Source organism: Schistocerca serialis, chromosome 1 (genome assembly GCF_023864345.2).
Source record: "Schistocerca serialis cubense isolate TAMUIC-IGC-003099 chromosome 1, iqSchSeri2.2, whole genome shotgun sequence".
In the NCBI taxonomy this organism is placed as follows: Eukaryota; Metazoa; Arthropoda; class Insecta; order Orthoptera; family Acrididae; genus Schistocerca; species Schistocerca serialis.
In genome coordinates, this window is record NC_064638.1 from 790,654,597 (window position 1) to 790,674,411 (window position 19,815).

A 19,815-nucleotide genomic window follows, 5' to 3' on the forward strand; every position below is an offset into this window, starting at 1 on the left:
AAGTGCAATGTGGATGTAAGCAGTTCACACAAATAGAAAAAGAAGCTTTTCAAATGTAGTGTTACAGAAGAATCCTAAAGGTCAGATTGGTATATCTCGTAACTAATGAGGGTTACTGAACAGTATTGGGGAGAAGAAATTTGTGTCACAATTAGACTAAATGAAGGCATTAGTCAATAAATCATCCTGAATGTTAAGGAATCATTAATTTAGTACTGGAGGGAAGTGAGGGGAGTAAAAATTGTAGAAGGAGACCAAGAAATGAATACAGTAAGCAGGTTGGAAAGGATGTAGGTCACAGTAGTTATTGGGAGATGAATTGCACGGACAGAATAGCATGGAGAGGTGAATCAAACCATTTTTGCACTGAAGACCACAACACAACCACAAATAACATTAATCATTGTGGTGATAATTTATTGTTAATGTAGTGTTTAAGTTTGTAAGAATTACGCTTGTTAAAGTGAAGCCCTGTGGTTGTACTGAAATTACTGCTGTTCTGTAACTTTAACAGACCGCCTGTAATCATTCATTCTTATTGACATATATGGGTTTATCACACTGAGAGAGGGAACTGACAGGTGTGTGGCAGCTTGTGCCTTCACAAGGGGTCTCAGAAAGAAATGGGAGCTTGTAAATTTTGACACAAAAATGAATCAAAATATATAAGCCATGCAGATATCCCACAGAACACAATGCACGGAAAGGAACTGAAATGCCTCAAACTGATGGAAAAACATTAGCAGCAAGCTATTGTGTAACTAATAAGAAGAAAAATGGAACTGCAATTTATCCTCAAACTAATGTAATATTTGAATCTCCAGACATAAGTGCTTACTCTGTAGGATCTCTACTTTAAAGCCTGTGGAACTGAAATTACTGTAAATGATATATCAGTTATAGTTTTCACTTTACAGGGTTCCCACAGGGAAATTTTCTAAACCAGATGGAACAACTTTAGAACCAAACAAATTAAAAATCATGGATTTAATTGTCATGGGTGGTCATTCAACCTAACTGTAGCAATTAACTTTTCCATTAGAGTTACAGTTAACTGCGAGAGGGTAATTCACAATATATTCATTGACAGATGCAGGAGCAACTGTATCATGGAAAGTCAAATCCTCAAAGGACTGTCAAATCATTCCTTTAAATCCTCCGGGCAAGTAAATAATGACATCTTAGAAACCTTCAACTTTTATCTTCAACAGATCAACCAGAGTCCTGTATACATGGAAAGGGATGTTAATGACAAAATTCAGCTGCTTTCTAATGAGTTTGGGTCATTGTTTGAAACTGTCTTTCCAAACAAAACTCATGAGAAACAATCCTCGAGCTGCTAAAGGAAATGCTGGATTACAAGAGGGATTAGAATTTCCTGCAGAACAAAAAGAAAGTTATATGAATCACTAAGAATAGTTGACGGTATCATAAAAAGGAGTGATATAGACTGTACTGTAATTCCGTAAAAGGAACCATTTAAAAATCCGAACTGAGTACATCTCTAACAATAAAGCAAACACCATCTGGCAAGTAACAAAAAGGGAGGGTGGGAAAAAATTAGAGTGCATGCCTAATATAAAAATATTTTACAGTGGAAATATAGTAAAAAAACATTAAGGAAGTTACCAATATCTTCAGTAGTCATTTTTAACTGCTGCAGAGAATACTGACTCTAAAGGCTCATTGAGTGACCAATAACCTTCCTGCATAAATCTAGCAGTGATGAAGTCGGTCAGATGCATGTAAATCCCATCGTACTTACGGCCATCAAGAAGACAATCAAAGAGATGCAAGTAACAAATTATTCAGGGATAACTAATATTTTGACAAGGATACTAAGGTACTATCCTGGTTATAAAAGTGCAGTCATGTGACATATATAACAAATGGCTACATCAGTGTGTTGTGCTACTGCAATTAAAATATGCGTGAAACCCTTTTGAAGAAGGGTGAAAAAAAGAAAGGAGGAGAAAACAGATGTAACAAAATACCACCTAGTATTCCCAGGGTCCTAGAGAAACTTGTTTTCATGAGAATTGAGATCATCTGATCAACCACAATAGTCTCAGTCAGTGTCACTTTGGTTTCTGGCAAGACTATCAGTAGATGATGTCATTTTCTCTGTCACCAATCACGATCAACATGGCACCAATTGGAATTCTACATGACCTGTCCAAGGCTCTTGAATGCCAACCATGAGTTTCTGCTAAATGAGACAGACTTCTGTGAGTTAAGTGGAAAAATGGGGGCGTAAGTCTTATCTAACAGATAAGAAGCAGAGGGTAATGATTACTGACAGTAATGGAAGTCAGTGTCATCTAAGTTGGCTACAGTCAACCCTGGAGTGCCACAAGACTCTGTACTGGGCTCCTTGCTATTTCTTATATTTATAAATGACCACTTGCTCACTTCCACTACAGTGAGCAATTTCACCCTCTTTACAGACAACACTTCCCTGCTAGTGAGTGAAACAGCAGCTAAAAACATGGAAATTTCTTCTGACAGTTTATTTATGATGTCCTCAACTGGTTCACCTGTAATGGACGCTTTCTGAATGTTAAAAAAGTCATTATGTACAATTTCACATGAGACAGGAAGAACAAGAGGACATAAATATAAAATTTGATGGACAACAAATACAGTAAATGGAATCTGCTAAGTTCTTGGATGTGCACATTGATAAGCAACTTAAATTGGCCCTGCCATATCCTAGATCTAGAAAAAAGATTTCATTCTGCAACTTTCACCTTATGCATAATTGCATCATCTGCAAATAAGGATACTGTCAGAGCTGCTTACTGTAGATAGTTTCCATGCATTGTTTTACAGCATTATCTTTTGAGATAATCACCCTCTTGCAATTAATTTTCATCACTGAGAAAAGAGTTAATGCATTATGAGTGGTGTTCATCTGAGACAATGCTGCAGGAATCTGTTCCGGAAACTGTAGATTTTTGCAATGACATCTCAGTATAATCTCTCTCGTGTATGTTTCATTAATAAACACCATTCTATTTTCAAAACAATACTTTATATCACGGCCACAATAAGTTACATAGTAACCAGACAAACTTCAACCTTGCACAGGAAGGAGTAAATTATTCAGGTGTGAAGGTTTTCAGTGCTCTGTCTATGATATCAAAAGTCTTGCTCTTCAAACCCCTACATTCAAAAGCAATTGAAAGAATACGTGTTGCAAAACCCTTTTTAGCATAAATGAGTGTGCATGAATGTAGTTTTATTGTATAACTGAGATGTTCCTTTTGGTGCAAGTGTAAATCTAAATTATTCTTTATTGCAAAAGATGTCATACTGATTTTGAAGTACTAAGATAGTACTAATATTAGTGAATGATAGTGTATGCATAAATATTAATTCTGATCTCCAGTACTATGAACTTTATTTATTATCATGTGTTATGTGCAGCAGTAGGTGATTTGAGTACTATCAAGAATCTACCATATTGAACCCTACTGCATCCATTATTGCAAATTTAATAAAAATTGTGATTGTAAATATTGTAATAAAAACACTGACTTGGTCCACATCCCAGCAACTCTAGTTCTATCGAAATCAGCAGATTTCACAATAATGTGAATAAGTAAATAAATTTCTTCTGTTGAAGTTTTGTTGGGGACTGTTCACAAGGGTATGAGGTGTATAGCAAATAAGTATGTATAGGAAGACTCTAAAGTCTTACCATGGTGGTGCAGAAATTAGTTGGATAGTGAAGCTACTCTGAGTATTATGTGAAGAATACAGGCTGAGTGTATCTCTCTCAAATGTCATAATGCTCTTTCTTACTGTTTCCTCCACAGCATCATGCCTTAATGCAGATATCTGTAAATGTCTCTTCTTTCTAAAGCAGTTTTCTTCTTACTAGGTTTCCTTTGCTTCAGTGTTTCTTATCTTACTGACAGTTTAACTATTAAAATATTTGTTATGTCTTATATATCTTCCAAGTGTCTCATGTTAAACAATGCCAGGATAAAGCTTTGACAATGAAATGACAAACACTCAACTGACATGGCAATAGTTCGAAACAACCAGTGTCACTGTGTGTGTGTGTGTGTGTGTGTGTGTGTGTGTGTGTGTGTGTGTGTGTCATGTGTTGATCAGTTTGCGAATTTTGACATGGCAGAATTAGAGGAGCAACATGTTTGCATGAAAATCAAGAAAACCTTTACAGAGGAACACCAAATGATGCAGGAAGCCTAGGGTGATGGCTACTTAAGTCGTACTCAGTGTTATGATTGGTTCACAGGATTTAAAGAGGGCCAGACAGAAATGAAGATGACCCTCATTCAGAAATATCTTCAACATCTACTGATGACACTCATGTCAGGAACGTCAACGATATTGTTCATGAAGTTGTAGACTGGCTGTCCAAGAGATTTCAGAAGAACAAAACATTTCAGTTGGATCATGCCATGTAATACTAACAAAGAAACTTGGAATGCATCGTGTTGCCAGTTCGACCTATGGCTTGTGAGTCAAGACCAGGAAGAATATTGCCTCACAATCTGTGAAGAGCTTTTGGATAACACAGATGAGAATGAAATGTTCCTTAAGAGAATCATAGTTGGTGATGAGATGTGGGTCTTCGGCTATGATGTTGAGACCAACGTTTGATCTCCACAATGGGTTGGGAACGGTTCTCAAAGACCAAAAAGCGCCCATCAGTCAGATCGAATGCTGATAGTTTTCTTTCACTGAAGGATTAGTCCATCATGAATTTGTGCCACAGATACAAACTGTTAGTTAATGGTACTGTAGGGATGGGTTATGATGCCTGTGAGAAAATGTGAGAAGGAAATGGCCTGAAATATGGCGAGACAGTTGATAGCTCATGCATTATGGTAACACACTCGTACATTCATCCCTGTTGGTGCATGACTATTGCACTAAAAACGAAATCACCATGCTGCCTCACCATCCATGCTGTCCAGACCTGGCCCCTGCAGACATTTTTGTATTTCCAAAGTTTAAAACCCCATTGAAAGGATTAAGATTTGTAACTATAGACAAGATAAAAGATAATGCATAGGCGACACTTAACATGATCCAGCAAGAGGTGTACCAAGCCTGCTTCCAGAAGCAGAGACGGCCTTGGGAGTGGTGTATGAATTGCGGAGGTGATTATTTTTAAGGAGACCATACACAATAAGAAAAGGTAAGCGTAGAAAAATTTTGTGGAGAAAATTCCAGAATCTTTTTGAACAGGCCTCATACATAGTCACCATTCATCACTCATGTTTCCTTGCATTTCACCTCTCTCTCTCTCTCTCTCTCTCTCTCTCTCTCTCTCTCTCTCTCTCTCCGCCTCCCTCCCACACACACACACACACACACACACACACACACACACACACACACACACAACACAAATGGAGGGGTGGGTGGGCATGTCGGTGCGGGGCAGAGGGAGGGGGGAGAAAGAAGAGAGAAACACCTGTGTTCTCATGAGACAGTGGTTTGAATTAAATGAGTGTTTGTCTTGGACAAAATGTGGAAGAAACAAGGCATAGATAGAGCAAAGATCAGCAGAATAAAAGGAAAGGAACTCAGAGACTAAGTCAACTTACTTGGTGCAACCAGAAGTGTTCGTGTACTTTGACAGGTGCGCAGAGGAGGAGAGATAGATTGGGGAAATACAGGCAGTATTGCGACAGAATGCTAAGGAAATACCAGGTGTGTGGGAATAGAGGACACAAAGTGCATTCACACAAGACTCCACTGTGCCAACAGCAGTCTTGTCGTTCGTGCACTATTTTATATTAATATAGGAGCCAGATGTTTTCCCATTTCTATTTTTATTCAGTAAGAAGAATATACAGTATAGGAGCAAAATGTCCATTCCACCATTAATGTCCCATAGTGGTTAATTACATGACAGACTTGTGGTTGTATTAAATCAGTCTCTGTCCAATATCCTCTGTAAGAGAAATTTTGGCCTTGAGAAAGTTTCTCCTTGACAAATCCTATTCTGTAGAATAATTTCTATTACTGTAATGTGTGAAAGATGGTGGGAAGGAATTACTAACATCTGTATTCTTTATTTTATTTTTGTTAAAAAAGCCCTTAGTAATGTTCAAAATGTGAACATAAAATGAATTGTTCCACATCATTATGATCTGTTGTGCAAAACGATCCATGAAACATGTAACTAACTAACTCTATTTTAAGTACAGTATTCAGAGAAATATTTGCCCCACTTCTTACTTTCATTGAAGTAATTTATATACTCTCAGTTTGGAAAAGTCAGTATCAAGGGATTTATCACATTGCTTTTCTCCTTTACTCACGCCATTTTGTTTTCTGATTATTCATATCACAGTAAAACTATCTGCTGAACAGGAAGCCAAATTAAGACCCCTTTATTTTCAAATGTTTTGTTCCATTGGCATACACCCCAGACAATCTCATGGCTTCACCCCGCCATTCCTGTCCCATTGTGTACCAAACTACAGTAAGTGTAAGGTTCCTTGCATGGACAGACTTGTGGCTGTACGAAGCCAATCTCTGTCCAATATCCTCTGTAGTAGAAATTTTGACCCTGCAGGTTTTGTAAGAGAGCTTCTCTATTACTGGACTTTAAGAGTAGTGGTAATGACAGGTTAATGTGAGTTGATAAGTGAAGCGTTTCAAAATTATTCAATAAGAATAATATATAACATAGAACTGAAGTGTTCAGTTTTTTTAATGCAGCTTTAAAATGAGTTAATTGATTGATTAATCATGTGTCACTGGTCTCTTCAAGAAGGAAACCTCCAGAGATGTGGAATAAGCCAAGATATACATTAACAAAAGACAACTAAATCAGAGAATCATAATTTGTATTCCATATTAACCATAAACTGTCACTGTACTGCTTAGTGCTGTCATGTTTATCCCACCTAAATTTAATCAAGTAATTCATAAAGAAACCTGCAACTCTGAAGGGGGGGGGGGGGGGGGGGATTGCTGTCTTCAGTTGCCCTACATAGTTGGTGTTATCTCCTATTGGTAGCTTAATATTTACTTGATTACACTGATATTTTTCAAAGAAAATGGTTACCTGTATATTTGAATACTGTGTACAGCACATTACCACTTGTCACGCAGTTTTGCAATGGATGGTAGTCCTTGCTACATAGCTAATAGAATTTTCCCATCCTTTAATATTAGTAAAAAAAAAAAAAATGGCAGTTGGTGTATGTTTTCAGTTTTCTTTTGAAAGAGTTGAAATTCCCTATTCATTGCTTTATGTTAGATGGGAGCATGTTGAAAGCATATGCACGAGAGTGCATAACTCCACTCTGAACCCAAAACAAGAAGGCAAAGCGTATGGATGAAGAAAATCAGCGTACATATTCGCTTTCTTACATTTTTATTGTACAGTTTCATTATTAACTGTGTAATTAAAAGTTTAAGTAACAGATTTACTTTTATTAGTTTAATAAGCATATTTTAGAAAGGAAGTTAAAGTTTGTGTTCAAAATGTTCTGCGCCAACATCCAAGCAAAGTTTTGCATGTCGAAGCATGTTAAGGAAAACACTTTTCGCTACTGTTTGAGGAATGTTCAAAATTTCTTCACATATGTTGGTTTTTAATGTGTCAAGTGTTCTGGGATTGTTGCGGTAGACTCTAGCCTCTAGAAATCCCCAGAGGTAAAAAAGTCACATGGTGACAAGTCGGGAGAGCAGGGTGGCCACAAAGCCTTACTAATGGTCCTCTCTTCTGTAAAATCAATGTGTATGAGATAAGGACAAATCCGATGAATGAGAAGTTGCCCCATCTTGCTGGAAATATGCACAACATTTTTGTTTGGCGATAACAGAGCCAAAAATTCATTGTAGAGCTGCAAGTAAACGTGTATTGACAGTTTCGTTGAAGAACAACGGCTTTTATTACCAGGTACAACACACCATACACCAATTTTTAAATCATATAACGGCTTTTGCAGTATGCCATGCGAATTCTCTGTATTCCAGTGTCTTGTATTTTGTGAATTAATGTAACCCGACAGATGAAACCAAGCTTCATCCGTCGAACAAAGGAGGACCGGATCAAGATGTCTCCCAGCACATTCTCCAGCAGCCAATTACAGTAATGTGTATGCTTACCCTTGTCTGCTTCTTTTATTTGCTGAACAACACTCACATGGTAATGTTTCATTTTTAAGCCATGAAGGATGCATTGACATGACCTGCGAGATATTCCACGTTTTTGTGATAATCGTCGTGTTGACTTGTAGGGACTTCTTTCAACATGTTCCATCACATTTGCCACAACTTCAGGTGTACGTACAGTCGGTGCCTTATTACTCTTTAAATTAACAACACTGCCTGTCAAACACCACTTTCTCGCTAAATCCTGAATTATTGATTTTACAGGAATATTACTATCTGGAAACTTTTCATGAAAAGTGTCACAAACAACTTTCATGGATTCAGACTGCACATATTCTTCAACAATGAACACACATTCTTTAATGGTGTAAGGAATGACAATGAAGTACATGGTTTATAATGACTACTTTCCGTATGAACTTCTCACATGCTACTGCTGTTGGAAGGTGGCAAAGAAACTGACAAGCTAGTAACGCTACTGACGTGAGTTCGCATTCCGGTTTGGGCTGGTTTTGTGTGTGCCACTCTGTATTTGCACCAAAGCAAGAGATGCTCCTAAAGGCAGAATGGGCTGAACTGAGCTTCTTGATTAGTTTATCAGTGTGGTGACTCCATCTTAATATGTTCTCCAAGTGGACCACAGCAAACTTTACTCAAGCTGTTTTATTCGGTGGATGATAATTTATGTTTACTTATAGTGATGTCATTTCTCTTTGTTTGTAATTGCATAATATGAGTCTCACCTCATATAAGTGGCTCTGATCAACAACACATTGGAAAGATGATGGTTAGATACTATAAGCTGTCAGACAGATTCCTCTTTCAGATGTAGACCCCTGCTGCCCCCCCCCCCCCCTCCTCCACACACACACACACACACACACACACACACACACACACACACACACACACACACACAGCCACTGTCATCTCCAGACACTGAAGTCTGACTTATGATTAATTATTTTCATTATGGTGGATTTTAAGGCCTGCTTTCAGACTTATCCTTTTATATTCCTCTATACCTTATTGATGTTTATCTGTGCTAAAGACACACAGTAAAATACCATCAGCAACACTAACAAGGTTATGATGTATTTCATTTACGTGTCTTCCTTCTTCATTTTTGCCGCTTAGGAATCTGATTGCTTTCTCTAGAATTACTAAGAACAGTTTTACACAAAGTAAGGGAAAGGAAACCCCTCACCTGTAGTGGATTGATGCATGAAGCACAGTAACACACAACAGAAAACAGCATTCACTGTATCTTTCAAGCACTGGAACTTTTTTCAGCAATAGTACACACATTCAGACACACAACCACAGAGAGGATGGGGGTAGAAATGTTTCCATTGTAAAGAGTGAACAAACGCAAGAAGGTCTTTTGCAAACTGAGAATGGTTGAAATTAGTCTTAGGGTAAAGGTAAGACCTTTAGTAAGAACTGAGACTTCTGGAGAGATCAGAGTTTTGGCAGAAACATTGACATTAGTCTTATGGACTGGATGCTCAGTAGTTGTACATTTCATGAAGGGAAAAGGAAGTATCTGGGTACCTGCAATGCAGAGTAAGTCAGTACAGTGTGGTCAAGGAGCTATGAGGGATTGATGGGAAGGGTATGGGGGGTTGGGCTTGGATAAGAGTGGTGAACTTTTTCATGGCCTGTGCGGGTGTAAGAAAGGAATTGCTGGGATAGCTTCCTCAGATGCTGCTGGAAATGCTGTTCAAACTGTTGCAGGACAGGAGCTTCTGTCAAGTTTCTCTGAGCTACATAGATGGAAATTCTCTCTCCAACATGTCATTTACTCTCACAATCCCCCTGGCCTAATCCTTCCCTAAAATGTTCCCATTGCCTCACATTGCCTTTTCCCTTCTCTATCCTGTCCATACCATTCCTCCCTCCAGATCATGCATTGTCTTCTCCCACCAATCTTTCCTTCCCCTGTTTCCACCCACCACACATTCTCTCTCTCTCTCTCTCTCTCTCACACACATATCCGCAGCTCGTGGTCTAGTGGCTAGCGTTGCTGCCTCTGGATCACAGGGTCCCGGGTTTGATTCCTGGCCAAGTTGGGCATTTTCTCTGCCTGGAGATGGGTGTTTGTGTTGTCCTCATCATATCATCATCATCATTTGTGACAGTGAATAGATTGGACTGTGTACAAAATTGGACAGTGAAAAAATTGGTACTTTGTTCAGGCACTGATGACGATGCAGTTGTGTGCCCCACAAACCAATCATCATCATGTCTCTCTCCCTCTCCCCACCCCTCTCCCTCTCCCCCTGTCTTCCCCTCTGCCTTTCTCCCCCCTCTGCCTTTCTCCCCCCTCTGCCTTTCTCCCCCCTCTGCCTTTCTCCCTCCCTCTCCCTCTCTCCCCCCTCTCCCTCTCTCCCCCTCTCCTCCCTCTCCCCCTCTCCTCCCTCTCCCCCTCTCCACCCTCTCCCTCGTCCCCCTGCCCCTTCCCCCCAACCTTTCCAACTCATCTCTGTTCTTTCTCCCCTCCCTCTCACCATCTTCATCTTCACCTTTCTCTCCTTCCTCCTCCATTCCCTTTCTGCCCCTCAGTTCCCACCTTGCTGTCTTCCTACATCTCTTGTCAAACCTTCTGTATTTTTTTTTTGTATCGTTGTGTGGCCACAAAGTCATTTGTCCACACACCTCTCTCTTCCCCACTACCCCCTCCATCAGTTCAGGCAACTGCTTTCAGTAATCGAGTATCAATAGTTAGGCTTGCCATGGCCACAGGAGTGTGCATTTGAATGTCTGTGTGCTTGTGTGTGTGAATATGTGTACTATTTCTAGAAAAAGAGGTGGTGCTCGAAAGCTACTGTGAACACTGTTTTCTGTTGTGTGTTACTGTGCTTCATGCATTAATTCACTACAGACAACTGGTTGCCTTTCCCTTATCTTACAATTTTAAAGAATGAGATATTTTACTTTAAGTGTAAATAATTTATGCAAGTGTAGAAGTTATATGCATGCCTATTACTTATAATGTGAGTAAGTAGTTATAGACTGCACTGATTTTATCCCTGACTTATTTTATAGGAGGTTTGTATGGAACTTCTTTCGACTTGAGAATGAGCATTTGAACAACTGTGGTAAATTCAGAGCTGTGAGGGATATATCAGTTGCACCTATGGATTCATCAGATCAGACACAAATAATCAAAATGATGGATGAAGAAAATGGTGTTGTAAATCGGCGCAAGAAGAAATTGGATGCTAGTAAGAAAAGAGAAGACCACCGCCTCCTTTTGGAAGGAGAATCAACAGATGATCCAGATAGCTGAGTTTTCCTGCCAAAAGTTCTCTCTTTACTACATCATACTTTGCTTCTCATATGAAGCATCTGGCTGCTGCTAGAAAGAGTAAACTTGGGTAATTCAGTATGGCAGTGATAGATGTTGATGATCTCACTTTATTAATAAGCCACAGACAACTCTTGGATACATTTTATAGTACCTAAAGTAAGTTGAAGGTGGTCAATGCTGTACTTTTGTGTAGATATTATAAAAGATCATTGTCAGTGGTGCTGTATAGCATCAGGCTTGGTTCAGGAGACCAACTTGTTGCAAGTTCGGGAAGGAAAGGAACAAAGAGAAGCTATATTTATTGTTACATAGATTTTTGTATGCTCCATTGTCTGTGATGATAAACTGAACATTTAAGTCAGTACAAATTAAGTTACTATCCTTACTTTAGAAACTTTTGTGGGTATGTGCAAAATTTTATTGAGTATTACATAAACAGTTTTTTACTGTATCACTTAATCTCACAGTATTATATATTGATCTACAGACAGTGATTTTTAATATTTTTTTCAGATTTTGCATAGTTTTTGTTATGCCCAACAGCAAATAGTCTAGTACAAGTAATAAGACTAATTCCAGGGTAAACACTACACAAATTTCTAGTATCTTGTTTATTTGAATGCATGTTGCACTAAAGGTACATGTGTATAATCATTTTAAGTCATGCTTTGTACCTAGCCTACAGGTTATTCGAGACATATTTGGATCAATAACTTTCATTTTAAAAAATGACAACAAATAATGCATCTATGTGCTGTAAAGTTATATGGATGTTGATTCTAGATCATTATGGAATCTCAGTAGTGTGTGTGTGGGGGGGGGGGGGGGGGGGGGCAAAGAGGAAAGGGGAGGAGAGAGAGATAAATACAGAAACAATTTGATCCAAATCTGTGCAGTTTTATGTACTGAAAAGACGTGTAAATTTGATGGCTAGTGAAACTCTCTCCACATGCCAGTCATTCAAAATGGCAATAATCTGACTACTTCTATTGAAGTAATGTATATATCTATTTTCTTTTTGAGATAGTGCTCAACCATTATGATGTTGAATGGTATGTAAATGTCAGAAGAAAATTTTTAGAATCTGATTTAAACAGTATTTTGTTTTGTGTTAGTTAATTTTTTGTCAAATAGTGTACTTAAAACAGTGAAAACCTTTTTTTAGCAATGTGTTTTAGTAGAGATGAATCAGTATTAAATTGTAGAAGTATAAAGTATACTTAGATTTTTTTTCTGTCTAATTCTTTTCTTTTATTGAAACATATGTTAACATGCTTTGCCTTTCCTCCGTTTAAATGTGGGAAGCCATTTATTAATTAGTAATTACCTCACAAATGTCAGGCATTTTAACTTTTAATTTTCATGATCATTCTTTTACAATGTTGGTGTACAGTCAGCATGTAGAATCATTGCTAGTTGCTATCAGCTCCAATCTGATGAGAAGTCTGTCAAGATAAACATATATTGCTATAGAGAACAGATTTAACTAGAACTTTCCTTTCACGCATTTCACTTTGTACTGAACGTAGAATTGTTGCCACTATTTGTTTGAAGAGTTTTCGTGTTGTGGCATACTGCAGTGGATGAAGTAATTGCTGTTTCTCTGAGTGTACTATGTTAGTTATTCTTCTGTGCCAATATTCTAACTTTGGGGCATTATGAGTGTACTGTGCTCTAATTGTAATTTATAAACTGTTGTTTTTATGGAATTGAGTTCAGTTTCTGTCTTCCTGTTGTGGGTTTTCCATAGTCTGGGTAAACCAACTTACTATATAAAGCAATTTTGTTGTGATGCAAACATCAACTTTTATTTCATTGACATATGGTCATGACAGTTGCTTTGTGCCTAAAACACCTTTTATTGTCAAGGTGTTAAATAATAACTAAAGTAAAATTACACCATTATGTATGCTGAATTTATTAGTTCTTAGTCAAACCAGAGCCCATAACAAGAATGAAGATGTTAACATAAATTTTTACTTGTCAAACATATAAATGTAAGGAGGTAAGAAACACACTAACAGAAAGAAGTGACAAGAAGATAGGTTGGAAATACGGCTGTAAACTTCAGGTAAAAGTAAAATGTACATGAAATAGCTGGTGGAAATCTCTGAAATTGGTTAGGGATTGACATATTTATATGACTGACTGTATAATAGCAGCTAACACTGTATTGGTGTTAAGCAGCCTCTTATGCCATGAAATATTTTTATGTTGTTGCCACAGATGATTTATTTTTGTATATTGTAACTGAAAACAGTCCTTTTGTCATGAAATGCAAAATGCAGATCTATTTCTGGACATATGCTTGGATATGATGCTGTTTGCCTCACAGAGGGGGCAGGGCAAGGATCTTGATACTTACAAGGTGAACAGAATGAGTTTTGCTTAGAGTGTGGAGCGATGGAGTGAAAAAGTTGCACCTTTTTCCTTACTGCAGAAGCAATGATTGTAAAAAAAAAATATTGTACTTGGAATATATGAAGGATTTGTTTTAAAATGCATCATACCATATTTTTCAGAATCCGTATCTTTTCAGTAATAAAGCACATTGCATTGAGGAGATAACAAAGGCTACATTTGGTTTCTATAAGCAATATTGTGTACCAAAATAATTTAGCACGAAGAAAAATATTTCATTTTCTTCTAGTGTGCATATGTTTAAAGATTTTCCAGTTTCTTGTTGACTGAAAACAAGATGTTAAATTATGTTTCTTCACTTAATAGCAAAAAGTATAGAAGTTATCTTGCCTCTTGTGCTGTATTTTGATCATTGTTCAGAACTGTCTTCCACTGACATGTGAAAAGTAATTCTTTTTCTTTTGTTTTTCTTGAATACTTTTTTTTTTTTTTTTTTTTAACAATGAATGGAAATTTGTTTTGGAACATGGGTTATCCCTTCAAAGTTAATTTCTTTTTGTCATATTTAGCATGTATTTGGTTCTTGATCACTGTATAAAATTCCTAAAAAGTTTCCAAGACTGCAAGATATTGTTTACATACCAGAAGTAATCAGGAAAGTTATTAGAGAATACCTACGTTGTCAGCACACCTTTCACATGCTTGTTGTATTCAGCCACTGAATGTGGGCAACTCTTGGGTTCTTTACCATTTACTTAGCATTTAACTGAAGCCATCGGTTGAATGCCACAGAAATAATTTACAAATCTCATGATCACCGTGTATTCCCATACTTTCATGTGATTGATAGTCAAAACTAACTTTGTTTTGCTGGTGGACAGTTTCTTATTCATTTTGTGTAGTGCATTTCTACTGAATGAGTGCATTTTATTTGAAGTAAGAAACAAAATAAATGTAGAAATGCGTTTTATTTGAAGTAAGAAACAAAATAAATGTAGAAAACATGTATGTGTTACATATATGCAATAGCAATGCTACTTGCCTTCCAGTACTGCAAAATCTTTTTGCATCACAAAATTGTACTGTCATGCTCTTGTTGATGTAAGGCTTGAAATAGCAGATCATCGTATGTATGTCAGTTCGCATGAGGTTTTATATACACACTTTGGAAAACTATCTAATACTATGTCTGTAGCATTACCAATTCAGATTTTTTTCTTTGCTACCTTCCAATTGGGCCTTCCAACAAAATGGAGACTGGACCTTTCTGTAGGTTCTGTTAAAATATTGTTAGATTTTTTTCACATTGATTAGCCTGGAACAGATTATGTCAGATACTTCATGCCATTTGTTCAATGTATTCAATTTTTCTGTCTGGAAAGTTGATGACTATAGGATTATGAATGTGCTGGAATTTCTTCATTCTTTTCACATTGTTTTTCATTAACTATATTCATGTTTAGAACTGTAATTCTTATCACTATATCATACATGTATATATTTGCCATCTGATCCTTTAAATCACAACAGCCAAGAGAGCAATTGAAATACATAAATCACAGTAATCAGTCACTTTTACTTATCTTTCCACTACTTGTTTTTAAATGGACTGTAATGTTGGTTTACATGTGCAGTTTTTTGGACAACATGTGGTATTGTCTAGGAACAGAAGTTGTTTTTTGTAAGTCCAAAATTTGTAGTGTTAAAGTTTATTGGTAGCCGTTAATAGATCAGAAGAAGACAAGAGCACAGAAATGTATGGTAGGAGAAGAGGGATATGAGTTATAAATGCAAAATTAATCGTGGATGATAATGGAACATAGCTGAATGTGTCTGTGTGTGTGTGTGTGTGTGTGTGTAAAACAAAATAAGGAATAACATACAGAGAAAAGTTGGGTTTTCATTAAACAGTGACTCTTTCAGGCCTGTTACCATTTCAGTAGCTGATTTGTAGAAGTTGTTTGTATGTCACTTATACTGTTACTCTTTTATATTGACCTTCTGATAATGTGCTATAAGCATCTTCTGAATGTAATTTATGTTTTATGCCTCAGTGAGTTGAAATATATCCATTTTAGAATCTGCTGCCCCCAAAGTCACATGTGTAGGGATCAAGACTGATCATATATAGAAAATAAATTTAGTTTGGGGGTTGGCGTCACCAGGAGTGTGTGTGTGTGTGTGTGTGTGTGTGTGTGTGTGTGTGTGTGTGTGTGTGTTTGCTTGTAGTGCGCTCTCTCTCTCTGCCCCCCCCCCCCCCCCCCCGCCCCTCTATCTCTCTCTCTCTCTGTGTTTTGTGTGTGTGTGTGTGTGTGTGTGTGTGTGTGTGTGTGTGTGTGTGTGAGAGAGAGAGAGAGAGAGAGAGAGAGAGAGAGAGAAAGGGGGGGGGAGATTGTAAGCACAGGTATCTTTTGATTATTTTTCTACAGGAGAGGTTTTGTTTCATCTCACAGTCTTTTTGCCTTTCACACAGGAGTTTCTGTTATCACTTGGACTGACATCAAACTGCTGTTTTATGTAATTGATATTTTGTATTTTCTTGATGCTGAACCTAACATTCTTTGAAATGTATTATAGAATTTTTTTATGTAATGAATACAATTTTTCAAAAATCCATATAAGAGTTAAAGCCTACTTCAGTGTCTCTGTGACAGAGGACTGTAATCACAATATTTTTCACTTTTTCTTCGGGTTAACATGCCCGACTGTCCCTCTCTCTCTCTCTCTCTGTGTGTGTGTGTGTGTGTGTGTGTGTGTGTGTGTGTGTGTGTGTGTGTGTGCACACTTGCAAGTGCACACACACTGCATAATGTTGGTGCTGAACCATTTAATTGCAGTTGTATACTTACCATTTTTTTAGGCAGCAACTTCCCGTAAGTATATCGTCATTATTGTATTTCTGCTTTATTTGTCAGTGGAAATATAGGTCGCGTGTTGAATTTAGATTTTTGTTATGTTATTTACAATATTTTTCTTCTAGTTTTATTTGGTGCTCAAAATATACATGACATGAAGTTTTAATTCCAGTTACTTGTCTTCTCCTTTTAAAGAAAAAAAAAAGAAAATCAATGTAATTTAATTTGATTAAAGCTAATGGTATTAATATATTTATCAATCTTCACTCATTTTAAGTACATTGTGTGTGTTCACAGAAACTGGAAGTTTTAAGTTTGAATAAACACCTTTAGTATCTTTTTCATTCCTGTCAATTTTTTTTCCCCTGTGTTAAAATAAAATACACTGTCACTTTTCATTAACATGCGTTTGAATAACAGAGGAACTGCAGCAGTCATTACCAGATGTACTAACTCTATTTAGTATTAATGTGATGCAGTGTAATCATATAGTGGTTTCATGTTCATCAGCAAAATATTTACTGCTACAAGTGTGTGTGATTACTTATTTTATATAACCAAATTACAATGCAGGTCAAAAACTTTGATCACCCATCACAAGTACGGGTTTGTGGTTAAAATGGGGATGCCATCTTGAATCTTCTGTGGTATCCTCGCTCTGATGAAACACTTATAAACATATGAAGGCTAAGCACCTGTGTTGTGTGTTTGAATGGTTGTTCACTTAGAGGGGCACCGATGAGTATTTGCAGCAATGATAATGTGGCTTTACCTAAGATGGTTTCATTCGAATAGGCCTTATTCCTTCAGCTGTCTGTGTAGCATTCAGTTTGCATTAGTTTGCAATACATTGTGTGCATTAGTTTACAATACACTCTGTGCACCTAGCACTGTGTGTTTTTACCTGATCAGGTTCATATCATATTACCTCCTAATGCGATGGAAGCAGGAGACTGGAATTGAAAAACATGCTCAATTGAGGCTCTGCATCAGGAAGGCTGTTTTAGTAGAACTACAGTAACAAAAGTTTGCATAGTCCAATATACAGTGATGTATATATTGCAGTGGTTCAAGAAAACTGGTGTCAATACAAGTGTTTCATGATCTGGAAGGGTAAATGTCAGAGGACTTGTACTGCATCTGAAATTCACGAGGAAGTAAATAGTATGCGAGCAGCTCCAATCTCTGTCTCAACGCACCATCTCCATGCACAAGGGTTACAAGTGTCTGCAGTAGCCAAACAAAATAAGCTAAAAAGATTGCAATGGACACAGAAACATAAAAAGTTGTCCCAGGTGTTATTCACGGACGAATCTAAGTTGAAAGTATTTGAAAGCCATCATTGTATGTTTATTCGTTGAATTTGTGGAGAACATATGAAGAGTCATTGTGTATTACCAATGGCGAACATGCTGGAGGGGTAGTGTGGGGATCTTTTGTGGATGATAGTCTGTTATCTAGTGAGAATTTATTGAACATTAAAGAAGGAAGGATGTCACAGAATACTGATCAACAGTGCAGTTCCATCTGGCAGGAGACTTACAGGTTGTGGGTTTGTTCTGAAGCAAGGCAATAATGCCAAATATGCTTCTAAATTGTGTCAATAGAAAAGAGGAATGCAGGGAACTGAAGAATGTGATTTGGTCAAGTCAGTCATCTGACTAAAATTCCATTGAACTCTTATGGGATTAATTTTGACACGAAGTTCAGAAAACGGACGTCATGTAATGTTGAAGCTCTATGGAATAATTTACAGACTTTAGACTGCAATACTGCAAAAACACTACAAAATCGAATCTCCACGATGCCAAGAGTTTGTGCAGCATGCATTTGTATTACAGTGGAGTTTTCAGAGCAGTGCAATAGCTCAAGCACAGCAAATTTCATAAAGTTTTGTAAAAGGGAAAAAGTGCTTGAGAATGAGAATTATAACCCAAACATCTCAAGATATTGTTAAAAATTATGACTGACAGCAATATATGTTTTCAGTCACAGACTCTCACAACTGTTTTATTACAAATAAAATAATAAATTATTTTATTCTAATACATGAAATGTGCAAATGCAGCCTCTCATCTACAGACGACTGATAGGTGGCAGACACACATGTAACAGAGCACATAATTATCAAGTATTTGCTCAACTGAAAATGACAACTATTAGGGATTTAGGACTGGGGGAAGGACAGGGGGATCGCAGGAATGGAAAATGTGCTAGAGGAGCAGTCCCACCTGTGCACTTCAGATGAGATCATGCTTGAGAAGATCCGAATTGCATGGGTATGGGAACAAATGCTGAAGTAATTGGTGTCATCGTGTGCACTATGTTCTGCCAGTAGGTAGTTGAGTTTGTGGTTAGACACAGTTTGGTGGTGACAGTGGATGATGGTAGACAGTTGGTTACAGGCATACTTACATCTAATGCTCCATAATAATTACAGTACGTGGTGCTGTTATGAGGCTTGGCCATATATTTTGTCTTGAGGTAATTCCTGTACGTCTTGCTTAAGATCCAAGTTTATATCAGGTTTTGGCTGTATTTAGAATTACTGTACCAAAATCATAAAGTTGTTCTGAGGGAAGTTCTATCAGAACACTGATTCATAAAATACAAATTCATGCTTTTTTTCCTTTTAATTAGAAAACAAAAGTTAACAACCATGTGAGATATGATTTAAAAGACTTGTGGACAGTGACCACTTGTCTACGAAATAAGTAAATAAATAAATAAATAAAATAAATGAATTAATGAATATTAATAAACACAACTGTGTGCCTAAAATGATCCATTAATGAATTCATGCTAGCCATAGACATTATCTTAAAATGCAACATCAACAGCTCTCCATGTAACAATTTTCCCAGTGTTTCCAGGTTTTGATAATACTGAATAACGCAAATCCAGGACTCTTTGTGTGAGCGACTTGTCGGTGGGCCACCAGTTTGTAATCATGTGAAAGCTTTTGTTGGTAAAGAGCTTCTTGTATCAATGATTTTGCCTGATTTAGCTGCTCTTCTGGTGGAGTAACAGACTCAAAATTTCCTGCACACATGGAGAAAAACATTAATGTTACAAATTGTTACTGATTACAAAATAATAGTTAATGAAGCTGTAGGTAGTAGGTTATGCTTCACATTAAAATGATTCATATTAAAATGCAGGAAATATGCT

At 37.2% G+C, this 19,815-nt stretch overlaps 2 protein-coding genes across 2 annotated transcripts in view; one reads left to right on the plus strand and one right to left on the minus strand.

Annotated features, from left to right (window-relative positions):
- Positions 1 to 12,226, plus strand: part of LOC126483690 (xenotropic and polytropic retrovirus receptor 1) — a 111,449-nt gene extending 99,223 nt beyond the window's left edge. The window contains exon 10 of the mRNA XM_050106778.1: positions 11,164 to 12,226. Coding sequence (XP_049962735.1) covers positions 11,164 to 11,407 — 244 coding nt within the window. The 3' untranslated portion in view covers positions 11,408 to 12,226. The remainder of the gene's footprint in view (positions 1 to 11,163) is intronic.
- Positions 12,227 to 19,258: 7,032 nt separating this feature from the next.
- Positions 19,259 to 19,815, minus strand: part of LOC126483697 (peptidoglycan-recognition protein SD-like) — a 202,397-nt gene continuing 201,840 nt past the window's right edge. Inside the window, exon 5 of the mRNA XM_050106789.1 lies at positions 19,259 to 19,686. Within this exon, the coding sequence (XP_049962746.1) occupies positions 19,478 to 19,686 (209 nt within the window). The 3' untranslated portion in view covers positions 19,259 to 19,477. The remainder of the gene's footprint in view (positions 19,687 to 19,815) is intronic.